This window comes from Equus quagga, chromosome 2, assembly GCF_021613505.1.
Source record: "Equus quagga isolate Etosha38 chromosome 2, UCLA_HA_Equagga_1.0, whole genome shotgun sequence".
Taxonomy (NCBI): Eukaryota; Metazoa; Chordata; class Mammalia; order Perissodactyla; family Equidae; genus Equus; species Equus quagga.
In genome coordinates this window covers 61,878,136-61,899,211 of record NC_060268.1, presented here as the reverse complement: position 1 = coordinate 61,899,211, position 21,076 = coordinate 61,878,136, and the positions used below count along the sequence as shown (strand labels likewise).

Genomic DNA, 21,076 nt, shown 5'->3' with positions numbered 1-21,076 from the left:
CAGCTTCTGCTTCTTTAGGCCTTCTGCACCCACGGAAGGTAAGAGGGACAGCCGTTTAGAAGCTGCAGTCTGCTAGATGTTCACTTGGCTATGTCATCCACCAGTTCCAAAACGCTCATCTCTCCCTCTCCACTGCACCCCGCCCCCCAGCAAAGTCAGACCCAAGACTACTACTCCCCACTTCCTGCCCCCACACAGCCCTCTGGACCCAGTCCCTGCTGTTCTGGGAACAGTCCTGCATGTACTCTTCAGTCAGGCATGGCTAGGGCAGGGCTGGGCAATCAGGGAAGTCTTCCTGCAGGAAGTGGAACTGGCAAGTCCTTAAAGGGGACTGGCATCTAGAGTGGCTGGAGGGGAGGAATGAGGTTTATGGGGAGAAGAGCAGAGGCGTAACATCAGCCCCAGCTCTGCTAGGGTTTCCCCAGGTAAACAGGCTGGTGACATTCGACAAGCGCAAGGCCCAGGTCCTACACTCAACCCCACTGGTCTTGAGGTTGCTGCCCAGAGTCTGTCCTAGCTGGAAGAAGCATCTGCAGTGGAACCAGCTCCTCTTGTCTTGGTGAGGCAGAAACTAAGTCCTCCCCACACCTGGGGCCGGAGGGGGCTCGGAGGCCGGTTCCGGGGCAGCGCAGAGCCAGTCACGGGACTTATGTTAATACGGGCCCTCCCCGAGCCGTGAGCCGTGCTTAGCCTGTGACCCGCCCCACAGCTTCATCTCCGCTGCCGCGCCCCGGACCTGCTTGCCTAAAATAATGGGCATGGCGTCACCGCTTCCCATGGCCATGTGCTCCCACCCGGAGCCTCCAGAGCTCTGTTGTAGGCGACAGACAAATCCAGAGGTTCAGATGCCTTTTTCTTGGAGAGATTTGGTTTTGTTTTGTTTTTAAAGTAATGTGGGCCCCTGCCACTTGGTGAAGCTTTTAAAAGATCTTTCAGAGCGGAGGAGACCTGAGTCTTAGCTGCCACTGGGGCTGCAGCCAGCCTCCTGCGAGCAGAAACCGAAGCTACGTGGATCTTCTGTTCACTCCATGCCCTTCCACCAGGGCCTGTGAATCCTGCTCCAGAGCAGCGGTGTGGTGTGGTGTGGTGTGGTGTGGCGGGAGAATTACCCAGCTCTGGGCTCCAGGCCAACTCTGGACCTTGCTTCTTCTAGAAAAAGAGGGATAACTAGAACAGCATTTTTACAAACTGTGGGTCGTGTTAAAAAATATTTACTTTTTAGTGTAATCGGAAGGCGTAATTGTAAGGGTGAGTTTTGTTTCAGTGTGTGTGCCTGTACACACACAAAAACATGTGTGCACTGACCCAAGGTGTAAAACGTATTTTTTTACTGTGGGTTGTGGTCAGAAAGCCACTGACCTAGATAAACCCGAGGGCCCTTCTAGCTTTCAAAATGTCCGACTTCTCTCCCAGAGCCTTGCTGTTCCCCCCACAGAACCTGACTGATTTTTGCAGGTTTTCTGCACTGACTGTTAAGCAAAACTTATGGTTAAAACGACAAAACCTGAAACACTCTCGTGCTTTTGGAACACTTTTGGGAAGACGCCCCTTCCCTCTGCCTTGGTTTTGGCCTTCTAGCTAGTAATGGGCTCTGCACCAGGGGATGGCCCATTTAAAAGCTGACCTATTTAAAACCCATGCGCACCAAAAACACGGGGTCAGTCTGATTTGTCTCTTCTCTTCTGTGCAAGGCTGGAACCTGAAAACTAAACTGGTCAGGGACTGACAAGATTGAAACCAAAGATACAAATATTTATTGAACTCTTGCTCAGTGAAAGAAAAGAAAATCAGGACTCAAGGTTAGTGGGGGAAAAAAGAAACAAGGTGTAGATGCAGAATCAAGAGGGCACGCCATCTTAGTTCTGCAGACTGTTAAGAGGCCTGGTGTGTTCCATGAGGAAGCCCTGCAGACGGCTTGGGTCACTCAGTCTCTGGCCTGCTTTGCTCGCACTCTTGTGCCATCACTGTGAACACAGCGATAAAGGTGGCTGTGGATCAAGGAGAAGGAAGGCAAGTGGCTTTTTCCAAGCTGGGGATGCTCTAAGTCCATTGTTTCATTTAATCCAACCCTAGGTATTGTCTTTGGAAACGGAAGCTCCAGAGGGGTGAGATGAGCTCGTCAGTGGAGAATCTGGACTTGAGCCCGGTCTGTGTGACTCGGGAGCCTTCCTTCTGTCCGCCTCTCCACGTCGCCTCAGGAAGTGCTAGAAAAATAAAGAGTGGTTCTCACTTGAGCTTCCTTCTCTCTGGTTCTGGCCTTCAGAAGGCTCTGTTTTAGGCCCAAGCTGTCCTTTTAAATCAGGGCCAGCTTCACAGGTGTGTGACCTCTGTAGTCACCCAGGGCCCTGCGCTTAAAAGGGCCTTACTCTTCAGTTTAACATGCTCTGTCACTGTCTTGGAATTCTTAATAATTTTTGAGCAAGGAGTCTCATATTTTCATTTTCACACTGGGCCCTGCAAATTATATGACTAGTGCTGACTTTGATATAGTGCGTCCTCTTTCTTAGTCTTTCTGGGTCCCTCTTCTCTGCCGTTAGTGTGTCCATCCTCTCTGGGGTAGAGGCATTTGAAGAATGCACTGTCCCTGCCTCAGGCCCACTACCTGGCACATGGGGCGGAGTTGTTTACCAGCCGTCTGTCTGCTCCTAGCCTGTCACTGCACCTCTTGCTGGCAAGGACCCCAACTATGGCTCACTGTCACCTCCGTGTCTTCTCAGCATTTGTCCAGGTGAACAGTGTCACAAGAGTGCCCTGTCGGAGAGAGAGGTTTCTTGCAGGGGAGAGACCTGTGGGCTGCGCACTGGGTCAGGTCAGGAGGAGTGTTCACAGTCCATCTGCCTCCCAGGGGCTTATACTTGTCTTGGGGACTCAAGACACACACACACACAAAAAGTTGTTGTTCATAAAAGGATAGTGTTCGTTCAGCCTTTGTGGGACCAGTGGCACTGTAAGTTTTTCACAATGATTCGATGCACTCTGTATGCCCAGCACCTCGTGTTGCGCCTGGCACAATAAACAGGACATTTGTTAAGCATTTTCTCTGGTGTCCGCTCCCTGCTAGGCTGATTACGGGGAAGGACAGTCCCTGACCTCTAGGAGGATCGGATGCTTAATACACGATTAAATGATTCATGTGGCAGCTGCCGCGGTGCCCCGGGATGCTCAGCGCTAGATGCCTAGATGCCAGGAAGGTTTTCTGGGGAGGGGGCTTGAACTAGAATTGTAATGCAAAGGTAAGAGGTGGGAGCGATGCAGTTGGAGGAAGTTGGGGGAGATGGAGAATAGAGGGTCTCCTTAGGTCAGTTTAGGAGCTTGAATTTTTTCGCCAGGCAGCAAAAAGCCAGGAAAGTTTTCTAGGCTAGTTCTTGTTAGTGCCATTGAGTCTGACTCTAGTTCTTGTTAGTGCCATTGAGTCGATTCTGACTCCTGGCGACCCTTGTGTATGGTAGAGCGGAACCCTGCCCAGTCTTTTTGTGCCATCCTTTCGCCTTCTCGTACTAAATCAGGTGATGCTCAGCTACTATTCTCAGAGTTTTCTTTTCCAATTTTTTCAGAAGCAGGTGGCCAGGTCCTTCTTCCTAGTCTGTCTTAGTCTGGAAGCTCTGCTGAAACCTGCCTACCATGGGTGACCCTGCTGGTGTTTGAAATATCAGTGGCATAGCTCTCAGCATCACAGCAACACGCACCTGCCACAGTGTGACAACCGACAGGCGGGTGGTGTGGGTCCCTGACTGGGAATTGAACCAGGGCTGTAGCGGTGAGATTGCCGAATCTTAACCAGTAGACCACCGGGGCTGGCTTTTCCAGGCTGGAACTTGCAATTTATAGGTTAAACAGACATCGTCATCCCCTTTGTGCACAGGCAGAGCATGAAACCTTGGAAACAGAGGCACGGTCATCCAGCTAACCGAGTCCTTGGCCTCTAAGTCGAGGCCTATTCCCAGGAGTCCAGTGTCCCCACTGTCACAGAGACCCTATTTGGAGGCAGAAGATGGCTTAGGGTGACTTAGATGACCATTACCAGGACTGCAGTGTTGGGAATAGAGAGGAATGGTCAAATTTGAGAGCTCCATAAAGACAAGATTTCACAGTTTTGAAACAAGCAACGGGTTGTTCCTTAGAGTAATAATGTGTTCATGTTTATCACAGACGTTTCAGCTCCCACTGGTGAGAAATGACTGCTGCGTCCTTGCTTTGGGGACAAGTTTTTCAGGAAATGCCAGAGCCAGGTAGTCTGATTTCTTGGGAATCTTCAGTGCCTCCCCAGTGATATCTCTTGGGGGCTGAGTGTGAATCTGCAGGCTCCTCTTGGGCGTTAACATGTGGGGAATGAAGCAGAGGATCCTGTGTAGGTTTGTCATTAGGGTGTTTGAAAAGCTCCTGATAGAAGCAGTCATTCTAGTCATTGGACGGGAGAGAGAGTAACCACAGTCGGATTATTTTTAAACGGCCAGTGGAGCTGGGAGAGAGTCTAAACCCAAAGTACAAATTTTCAGTTTAATTTTAACTTTGCACTTAGCTCACACCCAGGATTTGGCGGGGGAAATGGGCCTTAATTTTTTTTTCTTTTTTAAGCAGAACACACCCTGGATGTAAAAGGCCCGTTCTCTTCCCGTGGAAGGGTTTACAGCGGTGGCCACTGAGTGGAGAGGAGAGACGGGAGGAAGTTGGGGGATTGCCGCCAGGGGCTCAGAGTCCCTTTAAGGGATGCTGGGGTGGGTCGGAGGTTTTGAAACACGTTAGCCCGCCCTGGAGCCCGAAGACAGTGGAGGCCGGAGTGACTTCCACACATCGGCTGCTGAGCTGGCACTTTTGTTTTTTCCTGTTTGATCCGATTCAGACACTTCACAGGCAGCTTACCTGCCATCCCCAATGTGACACATCACCCCACAAAGAAGCAATGGGTTTCCCCAACTCATTTGGGCTTTTTGGTGATGTCAGCAAACTCAGGATCTGAGCCTAGGCCTCTCCCTCTCCTCTTTGATCTTACCCCAAGCAGGGCTGAAACCCCCTCCAGGAAGGAAATGCAGAAACCAGGGGGATCCCAGAGGCCCACACCCCGACCTGTAACAGCCACCTGGCCCTCCAGACCCACAGGCTTTCCTTCCCAAGTGAGTGGAAGCAGCCGCCTGCTCCTTGGGGAGAGCGGGGTCCCAGCCCCCAGCCCTTCTCAGATCCTCACTCCCTGACTACAGTGTCATCTAAGTGAGGTCTGGGTTGGGTTTTGTGCTTTGGTTACTGAGGAAGTGTAACCAGGGTGGGGACTGCTGGGAGTGGCCCCCGCACGGCTGGTGGAACAGTGAGAAGACGGGCCAAGGGGGGCAGGTGCAGTCAGGGGAGCTCGTAGGATTGACCTGGGGAGTCTAGGAGAGCCTCTGCCCCACATCTGGGGACATCAGAGAAGCCATGAGGAGCCCTTTCTCATCTTGCGGCAACACTGACCACCTCGGTCCAGTGGACACCCTCCTGTGACCATTCCTGGGCCTTTAGGATAGGTGGTTCTGATGTGGCAGTAAGACAGGGGAATACCCCATTGGGCGATTGTGAGGATTCAATGAGCCAGTGCAGGTGAAGCACTTAGAGTGCACCTGGTTATTACTAATAAAAACATGATAGTAGTGGCTTGCACATGGCCCCAAGAGGAATGGCCCCAGTTTGGGTGTGGTGCTGGGAGCCAGGTCTGGAACCTCTTATCAGTCTGTCAAATTCCCACGCGGCATTGTGCCTCTCCGGGAAAGAGGCTGACTTCTGGGAGGAATTCCCTTGACTCTCCAGCACTGCGCACCGCCCCCCGCCCCCCCCCCCCCCCCAATACTGAGTACTTCTCCTTGGCTAGTGACTGTAAGAGGAGAAGCCCTTGACCCGTCTAGAAAAACTGCATGTCTGAAATCTTTGAGGGTGAACTGGAATCCCTTCTCATATTTGTCTTTCCTTGGTGGAGCTTAAAGAATTCCCAGGGCCTTCCAAGGAACCGAGTAACTAAAGAGGACTGTGGGCCTTGTGACCAGTGTTCACTGCAGCTGGGGGAGGGGTTCTCCCCTAAGGCTTGGCTTCCTGACTCTACACTGACTTCCTGCCCTAGGGCAGAAGGCCTCACAGGATTTATTCCCAGGCACTGTTGTCAGTGACCTTGAGAAGGTGGCTTGACCTAGACATCTGGCCTCTCCTGGGAGAGTGGGCAAGGGCTTAACTTCTCTCATCCCAGATCCAAGGGAAAGGTGGGCCTTGGCACCAGTGCCTCGGCCAAGAGCTTGCTAGCTCTGGGAGAGAGCTGTGCACCTGGCTTTGCCCCTCTTGATAAATTCCTGCTGTCCTGGCCTGCGTGGTGTGCCTCTCTCCACCAGAGAAGCAGAAAGCAGGGCAGCTGCAGGCCTCTGCAACCCACATGTGCTCCGAGCTCCCCTGGTCTGCCCACTGGTAAGGGTGGACTGAGGAGGGACACGGTTGGTCTGCTGTGGCTTCTCGTCCCCCTAGTTGGCACTTGGCCTAGAGATGCCCAAGAGGGAGGAGCATTTGGAGGACTCTTGCATGCTGGCCATGCTGGGCCCTGCAGGAAGAAGCTCAGCAAATTGCCCTGCTGAGGTGGGAGACGCCCTAGAGGGACTGGTTAGAAGGCCCATCTGCTTATCTAGGAGAAGAAAACGCTCTGAGGGGCAGGAATGATCCTTCAGACAATGTGGGGCTGCTACTGAGAAGGACAGGCCTGTACTGTGTGACCCATGGGTGAGAAATCAGAACCCATGGGTGGAATCCAGGGAGGCATCCTGTCCAGGTGACGTCAGTGTGTGTTTCCTGGAGGCTGCAGGGAGCAGGCAGGTGGGGATGCTGTGTCGAGCACCAAGGGCAGCCAGAAGCAATCACCTTTAAGGTGCCTGTCAGGCCTGAAAGGCCAGGGAGCAGCCAGACTGCTCAGGGACAGGAATGGTTTAACTCTGGGCATCAGGCTGGATGGCCAAGCACCCTGGCCTCGCATGCTGACTCCCCTGGGTCATTTCAGGCCAGAGACTTGATTACTCCTCCTCAGTCTGTCTCCCTACCATCAGTACTGGAGCCTGAAATCTCCCCTTCAGCTAAGTCTACCTTTTTTTTTTTTTTTTTAAAGATTTTATTTTTCCTTTTTCTTCCCAAAGCCCCCCGGTACATAGTTGTATATTTTTAGTTGTGGGTCCTTCTAGTTGTGGCATGTGGGACACCGCCTCAGCGTGGCCTGATGAGTGGTGCCATGTCCGCGCCCAGGATCCAAACCTGCGAAACCCTGGGCTGCCAAAGCAGAGTGCACAAACTTAACCACTCAGCCACGGGGCCGGACCCCCAAGTCTGCCTTTTAACGAAGGAAAGAGAGGGTAGGTTTTTACCCTCATTAGAAATAAGGGGTTGAGGGCCCACTCTTTGGGTAGGAAGAGACGAGAGGAGAATCTCAGAACTCTTAACAGGGCAAAGCTGCTTCGGGGACTTGGGCAGGGGACAGACAGCGCCGCCGAGGTGCCTTCGAAGACCAGCTTTTGGACTTTGCCAACCTCAGCATTTCATTGCAGGTCCATCCTGGGTTTGCAGATTTCCCTCCTCTCTTTCCACATCTGCTCTCAGGACCCTGAAGAGCAAAGTCTAGAGCCTTGATATCTGATATGGTAACTTTCATGTGTCTCTTTACACTTATAGTAATTAAAAATAAAATTTAGAACTCAGTTCCTCATTCTCACCAGTCACACTGCAAGTGCTTAGTGGCCACACCTGGGCTAGTGGCTCCTCTTGGACAGCCCAGAAGGTTCCCATTGTCGCAGCAAGTCCTATTGGACAGCACTGGTCTAGAGAAGGGAGAGTTGGAGGAATCCCTGGTCTGCTGCCCCTGCTGTGGGGCAGGCTCTGGCTGTGGTGGCAGCAGCAGGTGAGAGCAAGCCTACCGCCCCTTGGGACCCATCAGCACACAGAGGGAGGCGGGGCTGAGGATGGGAGGCATAAGTAGCTGGCCTCGGGAATGTGGTCAGGCTGGTGCCGCGGGACTGTGGTGCTTTATTTTTTACTGGAGTTTTGGAAGAATATGGCAGTGGGTTGGAAGGAGAACACCAACCTTGCCAGTGGCAGCAGGGCTTATTGAGTTTGTCTTCTCCAATCCGGCCAAGGCCTCTGTCTCGAGTGGCCCTCTGGTTCTGCAGCTCTGCTCATGCGACCACCGCCCCTCCCCTCAGTATTGCTGAACGCCAAAGGACCAGGGTGGGCATTGTCACTGCGATGCTCCAGAAGAGCTGGAAGAAGTGCTGTTTGTCGTGTATGATAGACTGCTTCTTGGCTGTCTCATTGTCCTCCAAGGAGGCCTGACACCCTTCCCCTGCCCCAGGCTCCGCTCCTCGCCTCCATTCACGCCCCCTTCCCTTTTCAGGTGAAAGAGCTCGTCCTGGACAACTGTCGGTCGAATGAAGGCAAAATCGAAGGCCTCACAGATGAATTTGAAGAACTGGAGTTCTTAAGTACAATCAACGTAGGCCTCACCTCAGTCGCAAACTTACCAAAGTTAAACAAACTTAAGAAGGTAAACAGAGTGTAGGAGCGTGTGCACGGGAGGCGGGCCGGGGGGAGCAAGGGGTCATTACTTCGTGTTTAGGGAGCATAATTGAAGGTGAAGCCAGGTGCGTGCGCCAACACGTCTGACGATTCTTGAGGCAACTTTCCCCTTCTTGCCTGTCTGCCCGGAGCCTTCATCTTAAGAGCTATTTCTGCTTTTTCTCTCCTGCCTTGTTTAGCTTGAACTAAGCGATAACAGAATCTCAGGGGGCCTGGAAGTATTGGCAGAAAAGTGTCCGAACCTCACGCATCTAAATTTAAGTGGCAACAAAATTAAAGACCTCAGCACAATAGAGCCACTGGTGAGTCATGTGGGTCCCCTCTCCGTGGCGGGGGTGGGCAGGATTGAGATCACGGAATAGTACCTTTGTGTTTGTATAATGTCCTTTTTCTCACTTAGCTTACTGTATTTGACTGTTGTTATGTGCTATGAGATAGACTTGGAGTGGTAATTTCTACTTCATCCAAGAGAAACTGAGACATAGGGAAGTTAAATAGCTTGACAGAGGTCACTGAGCCAGCCTGGGCCTTTGGGCTGGGGTGAGGGCAGACCTTGGCCTCAATTTCTCGTCTAGTGCTTTTCCTCATACAGTTTCTGCTCAGCTTTGGAATCCTGAGCTGTCATTTCTTCTGGCTTACAGCATGGCTCAGTCTCCCTCTTTAGGGAAGGAGGAGCCATCCAAGAATTAAGCTGACCCTGGAGGTGGGCACTTCTTTTTTCCTTAGGTCACTGGCCTGAGGCTAGTGCCTCTGGACGGTGGGAGATGAGTGGGTCCTGAAACAGGCCCCCTGGGATGGCAGAGAGTGTGTGGTTTGGGAGCCTCACACAGAACTTGCTCCACGTGGCATCGGGAAGAATGCCCTGGTCTCCAGTCCTTGGCGTGGTAGTGACCAGGGCCTCAGAGGCCTGGACAGTGTTTCTGGCTCCTCTGCTCATCCTCACAGAGCTGAACATCCCCCAAACTTCACTGATGTACTAGCCAGAAAGGGACAAGTCATGGTGAGAATAACAACTTCTACGTTATCCAGATCTGAATGGCTGTTTTTCCTTGATTTCAAGAAAATCAACTTTGTCAACAAGATGTGTCACTGAGTAAATAATAGCTTTTTTGAAATACAGAAATACTATCATGTTAAATAAACACACTTATTGTAAATGTACACATAAGAATCACTTCATGGACCATGCGTCTCAGATCAGGAAAAGGCCATGTGGATATTTTTGCCAAGTTGCCGCATTTCCCTTTTCTGAGTATGAAAGGTGGTGGTTGGGACATCCTCAGTTTTAGTTTGTAGGGTTCTTATCCAAAAAGCACTCCTTGCGCTCTGTGGATGCTTGAGGAGGGCTGGTGGACGGGCTAGGGTGACAGAACAGGAAGCTGGCACTACTTTTCCAAGTTCAAACTTTGCCTGCCCATCTGTGGCATGGGGTCGACTGCTAGAATAAGCTTCCCATAGAACTTCTCTCCCACGCATCTCCTAGGGGAAAGCAAAGCTATTCTGATCTACCTGGAAGTCTTGATTTCATAATTTCATTATAAAAAGAAGAACCTTTGAAGTTCTGTATATGTGTTTGGGGAGGCGCAGGGTATGAGGATCGAGTATACAAAACATTGTGATCAGTCACCGTTAGAGATCCGACATGCACACACGCACACCCCCTGCTCCCCCACCCATACCACACATGCTTTTGTAGCTCCCCTTCCCTGGTTATCAGTGTGATGCATTACATTCGCCTCCTGAGCGGGCGAAGCTGCCTTTCGTTGGGGGGTCCTCGGCTTGCCCACCCAGAACACAGCCCAGCCTTCCTTGACCCTCTGCTGAGAATGCCCGGGTCTCAATCGTGAGATCTTGAAAGAGCAGCCTAGTTCCCGACATTGACCCTGAGGGACTTCACTCCCCCGTCAGGCCTGGTCCCGTTGGAATTGGGACTTGGCTGAGGATGGGTGCTCTCAGACCTGTGCCTTGAAGACGTGGGGTGGGAAGTCGAGAGGTTTCTGTTTCTTGCTAGCTGGCTGACCCTCGCACTCCGTGGGCTTTGGTTTCCTCGGCCACCAAACAGGTGTACTATGGGTTAGAACCCATCTGGGAGAAAGCTTTGACAAAGCTGGTCGTGTTAGGTTCCAGCGACAGAATCCAGGTCCTCCATCGTTTTCCCTCTTGTCCCTTTGGACAGGCGGTGTTGCAGTGAGTAAGGGCGCGGGTCTGGAGTTGGGCTGCCTGATCAAATCCCAATTCTCTGCCCTCATTTCCTCATCTATACAACCGACTAGTGGTTGTTTCTGCCTTCTCGGGGTTGTGAGGATAAACCGAGTCAGTACGCGAAGTGCCATGTTAACTGCTGGCATCATCGTCGTTGTTAGTAGACGCAGGAGTTGGTTGTGAGCTCACGTCTCCATTTGAGTTCCCCTCTGGCTCCTCAGTCCGGGGAAGCAGCAGAGCTCCTGGCTCCTGCCCCAGGAGGCCCGGTGAGTCCCAAGCTGGTCACGTTGAGGCGAGAGCTGGGACTGGAGAACAGAGGAGTTAGCGCTGGACGAGGCTTTAAGACCCTCAAGTCCAGCCCCCCATTTCCCAGGGGAAGAAGCTGAGGCCCCCAACAGAGATGATAAGTCTGGACATACCTCATGGCCCAGCAGAGCCAGAGCAGACTGCCCTTATGGCCTGTGAGCCTGGAGGTCTCCCGCTGTCGCACAGCACCCCGCCTCTTTCCCTGGGGTGTTTGCTCACCGCGCCCCCCCACCTCCCACTTGCTGCTCACTGTTGACTTCATTTTTCTGCTTGCAGAAAAAGTTAGAAAACCTCAAGAGCTTAGACCTTTTCAATTGTGAGGTAACCAACCTGAATGACTACCGAGAAAACGTGTTCAAGCTCCTCCCGCAGCTCACGTACCTCGACGGCTACGACCGGGACGACAAGGAGGCCCCCGACTCGGATGCCGAGGGCTACGTGGAGGGCCTGGACGACGACGAGGAGGATGAGGACGGTGGGTGGTGGAGGGGAAGGTGCAGGGCAGGCGGGGTCCCCCTGCTTTACAGAGGGGGGGGCTGACGGAGGCCCCCACCGGCCGCTGAGGGCTAGCTGGCTGTCGACCTCTTTCCAGAAGTAAGGAGGGGAGTTGGGGCTGTCTGCTTTGCTTACCGTTGTCCCTAATCTGTCTCATTGTCACCCCTAAAAGAATAGGATGTGAGCCCCAGAGAAAAACATCTTGAGATTCTCCAACTGCATTGTAACTCCTTAAAAACCATCTAGCTGAATCTTCCCTTCAATTGTTTTCTTTTCTAAAGTCCCCTGGGGAATGAGATTCAACAGTGTCTCTCTATGGTGTGACCCTGGACTCAGACACTCTCACAGGGAAGGGGTCAGTGGATAGATGAAGGTAGGGTGTGGCCTGAGGGTTCCCTTTCCCCAACTGGGTGTCCAGTAGTAGACGTAAGGTCATGAGCTGAAGGGGTTGTGGGGCCCCCTGGTGGCTGTAGCCCACAGGACCACAGGACTTGGGGGTGTGGACTCAAGAGCCCCAGGGGTCCGGGAAATGGAGGAGGCAGCAGGCAGCATGTTGGCAGCACATGACAGTCAGGGCCTGCAGGAAGGAGAGAAGGGGAAGAAAGGAGCACCTCCTCCTGTCCCCATCCCACATGCCAGCACAGTGTGACCTCCCTGCAGGTCTTCAGGGCCAGAGTAAGGTTGAGACTGGAGACACTTGCCTGGTTAATTCAGACATGAGAGTTTGTTTCTCCATGTTGGGTGGAAGTATGAGCAAGATATTCAGACCGTGTTTACCTTAGTGTGTTCCATCTTGTGATGCAAAAGAAAAGGCCGAGGGCTGGAATCCTAAGATCAGGTTTCTAGGCCCAGCTCTGCAACGAACTCCATGTGTGACCTTGAGCAAGTCACTTCTCGCCTCTGGGATTCCAATTTCTCAGCTTTAAAGCGAGGAGTTTTGTTAGATGTTCTTCTAAATGAATTGATTTCTCTGCTTTCCCAGGCCCTGTAATTTGTTCCTCTGATCCAGCAGTTTCCCTGTGGTCTCAGCCTCCACAAGGGATCTTTGTTTTTGTAAAACTTGGGAGGAAGGCTTACCTTTCCAGTCGCTATAGGATGCTTATCTTTGGGATTGCTTTAGGTTGTGTTCAGTCACGTTAGAGCATCCAGGCTTTGGGCCTGTGCGGGTGTGAGAGGGTCGTGGGCCCACGCTGAAGACCAGACCCCCTGTGCCAGGCCCGTCAGCCTGGGTCCTGTGCTGTGAGGGAGGAGCCAGCTCACCACCACCTCCATTCTTGTCCCCATTTCCACTGCACAGAGGAAGAGTACGATGAAGATGCTCAGGTAGTGGAGGACGAGGAGGACGAGGAGGAGGAGGAGGAAGGTGAAGAGGAGGATGTGAGTGGAGAGGAGGAGGTAAGAGGCTGGGCTGGGTGCGGGTGCCGTCTCCCCAAGTCCCCCTTGCTTGCTGCCTCTGAGTCAGTGTCACTGACTGCCCCAGCGCCCAGCCTTTGGCAGCCCCCAAACCCTGCTTGTGGAAATGAGTCCATTTTAGGGCCTTTTACTGGCCTGGTTTGGGGGAGGCAAGACTTGAAGCTGCCCTGGGAGGGGTAGAGAGGTGATTCTGGAGGCAGGTAAAGAGGGGACTCACCTGCTGGGGTAATGCCTACGCCTTATTTCTACATGAAAATTGGTTCTCTGAGAATCCACAGCCCCACTTTCTGCCTTTTCGCATTCGTATGTTAGTTCAGATATTCACTGAGCGCTTACAGTGTGCTCAGGAAAATCAGAGACTGCCTTGAACTTTTGGGAAGTAGGATAAGCCACTGCTGGATCCCGAATCAGAAAGTGACGAGGGCCCCCTGTACACAGTGGAAATAGTGCCATTGTCCTAACACAATGGCTGGCTCCCAGTTTTTTAACAAAGTCTGTGACATGTCTGTAGGGGGTATTGTATTACAGAGATTCAGGGCACAGTCTGTGAGGGAGTGGATCTCAGCTCTACCACTTGCTGGCTGTGTGTCCCTGGACAAGTTCCTTGACCTTTCTGAGCCCATTTCTTCATCTGTAAAATAGGCATCAATTTACAACTGGGTTGTAAATAGGGATCAGCTCACTGGGTTGTTAAGAGGGTAAAATAATTTGTAAGCAGAATGCTTAAGGACAGTGACCGACAGGGGACGTTTGACCACTTAGTATTTTAGGCTTTCACACCTCCTCAGTCCTGGCTCTCGGTGCCGGGCTTTATGTTTCTCGGTTCTGAGTCTGTATGGCAGAGTCATTTTCCGGGACTTGTTCAGAAGTCTTAAGTCAACTCTTGTTAATTACAAAAGTTAGACCCAGAGAGGCTTAAAATGACAACAGCATGGACAAGGTACTTGCCTTCTGCCCCAGTTTCCTGTCTCCTTTGATCAGGGCCCAGACACCTGCCTGCACACAGCGGGCTCAAGCAGGAGCTCCCAGCCTGCCCACACCAGGCATGGGATGGCAGGTCTGGGCAGATGGAGAAGCTGGTGAGATAGGGGGTTCCTGCCTCGTTGAGCTGCTGGGTTTCTCTTCTCCCTACATGTAGGTTGCTAGGCTTACCTCTGAAGAATATTGTGAGTGTTTTGAAAGAAAGACTTAGGAAAACAGGTCCCCCTAGGACAGGGTGGTAAGTCATGTTGGCTAATGGATTTTTCATTTTGCTCTTCCTGTCACTGGAGCGCAGCGTGCAGGTTTTGTTTCTTGGTTTTTTTTTCGTAATCTCATTGACCATCTGCAGATTTCCAGCTTCCGGTAAAGGAGAGCTTATACACACACAAAAAAAAACAGTCCTAGCGAACAGACTGATTAAGGAGCTATTTGGTGACATTATAAAAGGATGTTTCCCTTGACAAAAAGAAGTCTATCACCAAGTTCTTTTTAAACAATGGGCCGCCTGGTGCTTTAGGAGCCACACTCAGCATCCGGCCAGCCCGGCGCTTGCAGGAGCAGTGTAAAGAAGGGTCGTGGGTTGAGAGTGAATACATGCTTGCTGAATCTCAAGGAGCTGGGAATGATCTCCTCAGGGGGCCTTGAATTTATCCTCCCCTTCCTTCCCCGCCAAGCGATCCAAGTTGGCGAGATGGTGAAGGGGCTGGGTGGGGGGAGGTTGGACTCGCCCACAGAATCTGGATTTGCTGAAAGTAGGGTCTTCCCTTGAAGCCAAAGCTAGAGTGAGGACAGATGCAAGGACAGCCTGCTTTAGATGACAGAGAGCCGGCTAGGGGACCTTGTTCTCCTAGAGCGTGCAGACTGGAAAGCTGCCTGAGTTACAGGGACTTCAGGTCAGGAAGTCTAAACCACACACATTGTTGGCAAGTGTTGGAGTTCAGTGTCAGGGAAAGTGGCTTCCTCAGCACGTCCCTAGGCCAGGGGCATTCCTAATGTCTGGTGTCCATCTTCTCTCCTAGGAGGATGAAGAAGGTTATAATGACGGGGAAGTAGATGATGAGGAAGATGAAGAAGATCTTGGTGGTATGGCAGCCTTTTTACTCTCAGCGGGTTGCAGCCTGGCCCCTTCATTTGGCAGTAGATTGATGAGGCCCTGAGGACCTGGAAGTGGGCACAGCGAGCCCATCTGAGACCACAGGGGCCTCCCTGGCTTGCAGGAAGAAGCCCTGCCTCAGTTTGCCAGGGTTGGCAAAGCTTCCTAGCTGTGTGGTCCCTTGGTTTCCCAGCGGGTGGGCTGGGTTAGAGGCAGGATCAATGATTAGTCTAAATGCCTTTTTCTTACTCTTCCAGAAGAAGAAAGGGGTCAGAAGCGAAAACGAGAACCTGAAGATGAGGGAGAAGATGATGACTAAGTGGAATAACCTATTTTGAAAAATTCCTATTGTGATTTGACTGTTTTTACCCATACCCCCCTCCCCATCCCGCCCCCCGAAACTTATTTTTTTCTGATTGTAACGTTGCTGTGGGAACGAGAGGGGAAAAGTGTACTGGGGGTTGTGGGGGGAGGGAGGGCGGGAGGGGGTGGAATAAAATACTATTTTTACTGCCACTCTTTATTTTTTTTTCCCCTACTTTTTCTTTGTGTCTGGTTCTGCCCCTGTAAATGCGATAGCTGAGTACACACCAAGTGAGCATTTGCTCCTTACTCTCAGAGAGGACGGTTTGGAGGCCTCTTACGTTTCCTGGTGTTTCCTGAGTCTCTTAGTTGGTTGCAAGGCCATGGCTGGCCACAGTTTGGTTTCTCAGAGCCCAGGAGGGGCTGAGCACCAGCCACATCTTACCTCTTGTTCTGCTTGCCGTGGTTTCTGCATTTCTTGGGCCTGTTCGAGGCACCTGATGCCCTGGTTTGTAAATAGCAACCTAAAGGCGTGTTTTGGCACTGGATGGGCACAGTCCCCGTCTCCCTTCCCTTTCCCTCTTCACAGCTGGTGGTGGGCTTCACTCTACAAAGAGGACTCTGATGTCACTCTTAAGAGCTGTGAGCCAGAGAGCTGAGAACAGCAGGCTTATGAGTTAGGAGTAAAGTAGATTTGGTAATAATAATTAAAACAAAAGAAGTAAACCCTCAAACTTCAACCTCTTTAAAAGATTCAAAAAAAAAAACTGTGCTGTCTTGTTCTGTAAACTATTAGAACGCTTTGTTTTACAAAATGACGAGAGAAATCTTCCACGTGTGCTTCTGTGCTTAGACCATTTTTACAAGGCTGAGCGCGGGAGACGTTGCTGCATGTCTGCTGGGTTTTTTTTCATACAGCGGAGCACGGAAAAACTAACGCAAAATTGTATTTTCTTACCTAGTGGAAATCTGAAGTGACCGCAAATTCCTAGTGAATGCACAGGTGTGCTTTCATGTCCCTCTTCTGGATTGCTTTACAAGTAGCCTGTGTCTCCCTAGCCCGTGTTCCATCTGTACAGAAGAGCATCTGCCCGGATTTTCTCCTCCCCCTCAGAAGAGCCAAACTTTGAGTTTTATGTCTGTTTGTCATTGATAAATTTCAATAAATCTTTTTATACAGTTTTTTGGGGATGGCTTCTTTGAGTCCAGCAGGCCGTTGATGCTCCTCCGATGCACGCCGGATAACCTACTCGCTCATCGGGGGAGCTTCTCTTTGGTCACCTGATAAAATAGCTTTGCTGAGAGGATACGTAACTCGATAGTAAATTTGCATACTTTGGGTCTCACGGCAAGACTTAGTAGTTGGTGTATTATCTTCTTTAAAATCTTCATTTTGAGAAAAAGATATAAAAAGAGTTGTTAAAAAACCAAGCACCAAAGCAATCACCAAAAAGTTGGGCCAGCTTTGGAAGCTTATTTGGAATATCTTTCGTCGTTTCGTTGTTCAGACTGTAGAAAGAATATACGCTTGAAAACCTCAGCAACGTATAAAGCAAATTATTTCACAAACCCAGAGGTTTACATGGTGGCTTTTTTGTTCCTTTATTTAATGTTATGATAGTTTCTACCTCTAAAGAGTCTTCAAAAGCTTCTTAAATGGCTATGTAGTAGTTGATTAACTTCTGATTTGCTTAATTTTAACCAAATGGTTAGATGTTTGAGTTATTTCCAACTTACCAATTGTAGTGGACATTCTGGTATACATTTTGGGAATTTCTTGGTATAAATTCTTAGAAGTAGTCATTGGACCAAAAGTTAACATTCATAAGGCTAATATGCAAGGTCCTATTAGGTTTTCCAGAAGGGTTATACCAATGTGCTGGGGTAGTTTATGTCTACACGCATATGTGCATGCTCAGCCTCCGGCCCTAAAGCACACAGGGAGCCCTAGTGTCTGTCTTGGGATCGTTGTGTGATTCCAGCAGAGTGAAGTCTTCCCGGGAGAGGCTGACCCACCCTGCCCTTTGGGCAGTGCCCTGGCCCTGCCGCCATTTTCTTCACAGCAGGCAGACATCCTCTGGCTCCAGTTGTAGGATGGGGAGGTGGCCTCCCAGAGGCCAGGTGCTGTGCTAAACGCCAGGGCTATAAGGATGAGCTAGGCAGGCGTGCTCTGTGCTTCCCCGAGCTGGTGAAAACATGAAAGATGCACCGGCCTAACCTCAGGGTTCCTGGCCCTGACTCCAGGAGGCTTTTTTGTTGTTGTTGTTGTTAAGGATTGGCACCTGGGCTAACAACTGTTGCCAATCTTTTTTTTTTTCTGCTTTTATCTCCCCCCACCTCCCCCCCCCCACCCCCCCCCCCCCCCCCCCCGCCGTAACACAGTTGTATATCTTAGTTGCATGTCCTTCTAGTTGTGGGGTGTTCCAGGAGGCTTTAAGATCAGTTGACTCACATAGATAGGGAAATAAATCCTATAAAATGTAAGGTAAAATGGACGATGATGAATGGGTTAATGTTGATGGGCCTAAGGGAGGAAAACCCGATCTGAGTCAATCTTACCAAGCATTCACGTCAACCCTCGAGGAAGGGACATGTGCCCATTTTACAGGATGAGGAAAACGGGTTGAGTGACTTGTGGGTGAGAAGTGGAGCCGGGGAGACCCAGATCTATTGGAGCTATTTCCATCTCACCGAACTTCGTCATGAAGCAGAGGGAGAGAAAGCTCAACCAGAGGAGAAGCAGTGCGAGCTGACGTTTAGTGAGCTCTTTGTGTGTGCCAGGTACCAGGCTTGATATGCAGCGTCTCATTTGTCTTGAATCCTCACAGTCACCTTAGGTAGGTGCCATTACTGGTGGCCCAGAGAGTAATTTGCCCAAGGTCACGCAGCCACAAAAGAACAGCATCAGGAATATGCCAGGGGTTGTGGTCCCGGAGCCAGCCCTCTTAGCTACTCTAGAGTGCCTCCAGCCCCTGTGTTGAAGCAAGTCCTCGCCCTGGCCCACAGCTCTGGTGAGTGAGGTCTCCCCACTGAGTGCTAGCAAATGCCGCAGGACAGACCCTTGAGAGGAAGGGCTCTTAGAAATCACCCAGGCCAACCCTCTCATTTGACAACAAAGGAAACCAAGACCCAGGGAGGCCAGGTGATAGGCCCAAGGTCACACTGCAAGGCAGTGGCAGAGCCAAGCCTGGAACCCAGGACTCCCTTCCTGGGCTTCTGCAGCCTGTCTTAGGCTGCTGCACCGTGTGGTTGCAAGGAGGCCAACTGTTGTGAGAAGCAGAAGACGCACAGTGCAGTCTTCCGGGAAGAACGCAGCCAGGCCTCGAGAAGGTAGGATGTACGAGCACTGTGACGCATCTGTGTTTTCATGTGCTTTGAGTGCGTCCTACGTCTTTAAATATCACAGTGGATTTGGCTTCCCGATGGTGTCTGAGGGTGATTCCCCCCGGAAAGAGTGTGTGTTTCTTGAAGCAGACCAGTGCCTGGAGAGAGTAATAAGGATGATTCCAGACTATGAGCTCCTACTGTGTCATGTGCTTTATATCCATTGCCTCCCTTAATCCTCGCGCAGATTTCATAACGAAGCCGAGGCTCAGAGAGGCGAAACAACCAGCCCAGATAGTAAGTGGCAGTTAAGCCTCTGACCTATGATTCTGGCGCTAAAGACCTTGTTCTTACCCACTGTGTTGAAGAGCCAGGCAGATGAGGGAAGGGGGGATGAGCAATTTGGTTTGTCTCGTTTGCTGACTTGCAAAGGCTGTTTTTATCCCGGTTCAGAAACTCATTGCTCATAGTTGGAAGGATTCCCACAGTGGGTCCCTAATAAGCAGCTTTGGACAATGGTGGCCCTGAGTCCCCGGACCAGCCCTTGGACAGGCCCCTGTGGCAGGCTGGGCCCAGGGGTGAGTGGGGCCAAGGAGAGGGCTGGAGACGGTTGGACAGATGAGGGCAGGTCTGAGGCTGAATCAGCCTGACTGAGGCCCTCAAGGCAGGCCACGGATATGCCAGCAGGGAGAGAGAAGGAAGATTCAAACCCGATGGGGCATCAGTAGACTGCTGACTGTGTGACTTAGGGAGCCAATGCAGGGGACCTCTGTGGAGCTGCCTGCCAAGCATCAGTTCCTCTTGGTCTGGCAACAGCACTAGAGGGAACCACTGGAAGGATCACATGGCTGTGAACCATGCCCGTTCCTGAAGTTCAGATGGAGCTAAACCCCACCTCTCCGGTTCCTGGGGTGAGCAAGTAACCCAGGACTGGCCGATCAGCCTATTCCAAACTTTGACCATAGTGACTGGGACAAGGAGGGGCCTGGAACCCAAATTGGTTAGATGAGGCTTGGTCTCTGGAATTTGGAACAGGAGAAACTTCCTGCTGTGGGTACTGGGGATGGACACCTAGAGTTATGGAGGCACATCCCTTGGAGAAAGCCTCTGGATTATTCCATTTCAGCCTGATGGAGTCCTGACGAATACAATGAAGTGAAGACACTACGTATATTTAGAACTTGCTGTTTGCTGGGCATCGTACATTATTTTGTTTGCTTCTTGTAATAACCCTATCTGGTAGTCATTATTATCCCCATCTCAAAGATTGAATATATGTAAGCACTTGATAGATATTAGCTGCTTAGTGCCAGACATAGCAATAAATGCTTTATAAAAATCAACCTCGTGTTTCCCAAATTTCGCTGATAATAATCGCTGGGGCTTGTCAGATTGCCTGGCTTCCCCCCTGCGAGTCCCGAGTCAGTAGCTCTGGATCAGAGCCCGGGAATCTGTGTTTTAACAAGTACCCAGAGGATTCTCATCACTGGGGACCTTTGGGAAACGCTGTAGTAGACTCAATCCCCAGCACGTCCTGTGCAGGAGGTATTGTGGGCATGCTCGTTCAAACTGGGGAAAGCGAGGCTCAAGAGAGCGCAGGTAACCTGCCCGAGCTAACACGGGGCTGAACGACAGAGCTGGGACCTGAACCCGGGTCTGCATGACTTTCACACTTCTTGTAGAAGGCGGGTGATGGTAACGACCTGTGTATCTCCCAGGTGGTGAGACAATGCAAAAGAAAGGAAAGAACAAACAGCCTAAACACCTAAATTAAAAGGCAGAGGTTGTCAGATTGGATACAAAAGCAAGACTCAATAATACGCTGCCCACAAGAGACCCACTTTAAATACAAAGATGTAGAGGGGTGAAAAGTTAAAGGACAGAAACACGTATACCACGCTAACACTAATCAAAGAAAGCTGGAGTGGCTACCATACCATAAAATACTACTCAGCAGTGAAGAGGAACGAACTGTGGGGATGCACGATGGCATGGGTGAATCTCAAAATAATGATGCTGAGTGAGAGAAGCTGGACCAAAAAGATACTGTAAAATTCCAATTATATAAAACTATAAAATTCAAACTAATATAGCAACAGAGAGAAGATCAGAGGGTGCCTGGGGTGGGACACGAAGGAGGAGAGATTAGACAGGGCGTGGTGAAACTTCTGGGGGGGATGGGCAGCTCCACTCGATTGTGGTAATGGTTTCACTGGCGTGCACATGTGTCAAATTGTGCACTTGAAACATGTGCAGTCTATTGTATATCAACTATATCTGAATTGAAAAATTAAAGTCATTTAAAAAAAACATGAGAAAGAACACTGCAAAGTAGAAAGCAAAAACTGCTATTAAAGAAGAGAGAGAGATGCTGGTTTTATGAAAAAGAAGCCCAAGCAA

The 21,076-nt window shown here is 50.9% G+C and overlaps 1 protein-coding gene across 2 annotated transcripts in view; it reads left to right on the top strand.

Moving 5' to 3' along the window:
* ANP32A (acidic nuclear phosphoprotein 32 family member A) overlaps positions 1–16,534 on the top strand; it is a 38,592-nt gene extending 22,058 nt beyond the window's left edge. For both annotated transcript variants that reach the window (XM_046653215.1, XM_046653214.1), the window contains exons 2-7: positions 8,378–8,527; positions 8,739–8,861; positions 11,344–11,542; positions 12,860–12,957; positions 14,976–15,039; positions 15,307–16,534. In XM_046653215.1, coding sequence (XP_046509171.1) covers positions 8,378–8,527; positions 8,739–8,861; positions 11,344–11,542; positions 12,860–12,957; positions 14,976–15,039; positions 15,307–15,368 — 696 coding nt within the window. In that variant the 3' untranslated portion in view covers positions 15,369–16,534. The remainder of the gene's footprint in view (positions 1–8,377; positions 8,528–8,738; positions 8,862–11,343; positions 11,543–12,859; positions 12,958–14,975; positions 15,040–15,306) is intronic.
* Positions 16,535–21,076: the final 4,542 nt, after the last annotated feature.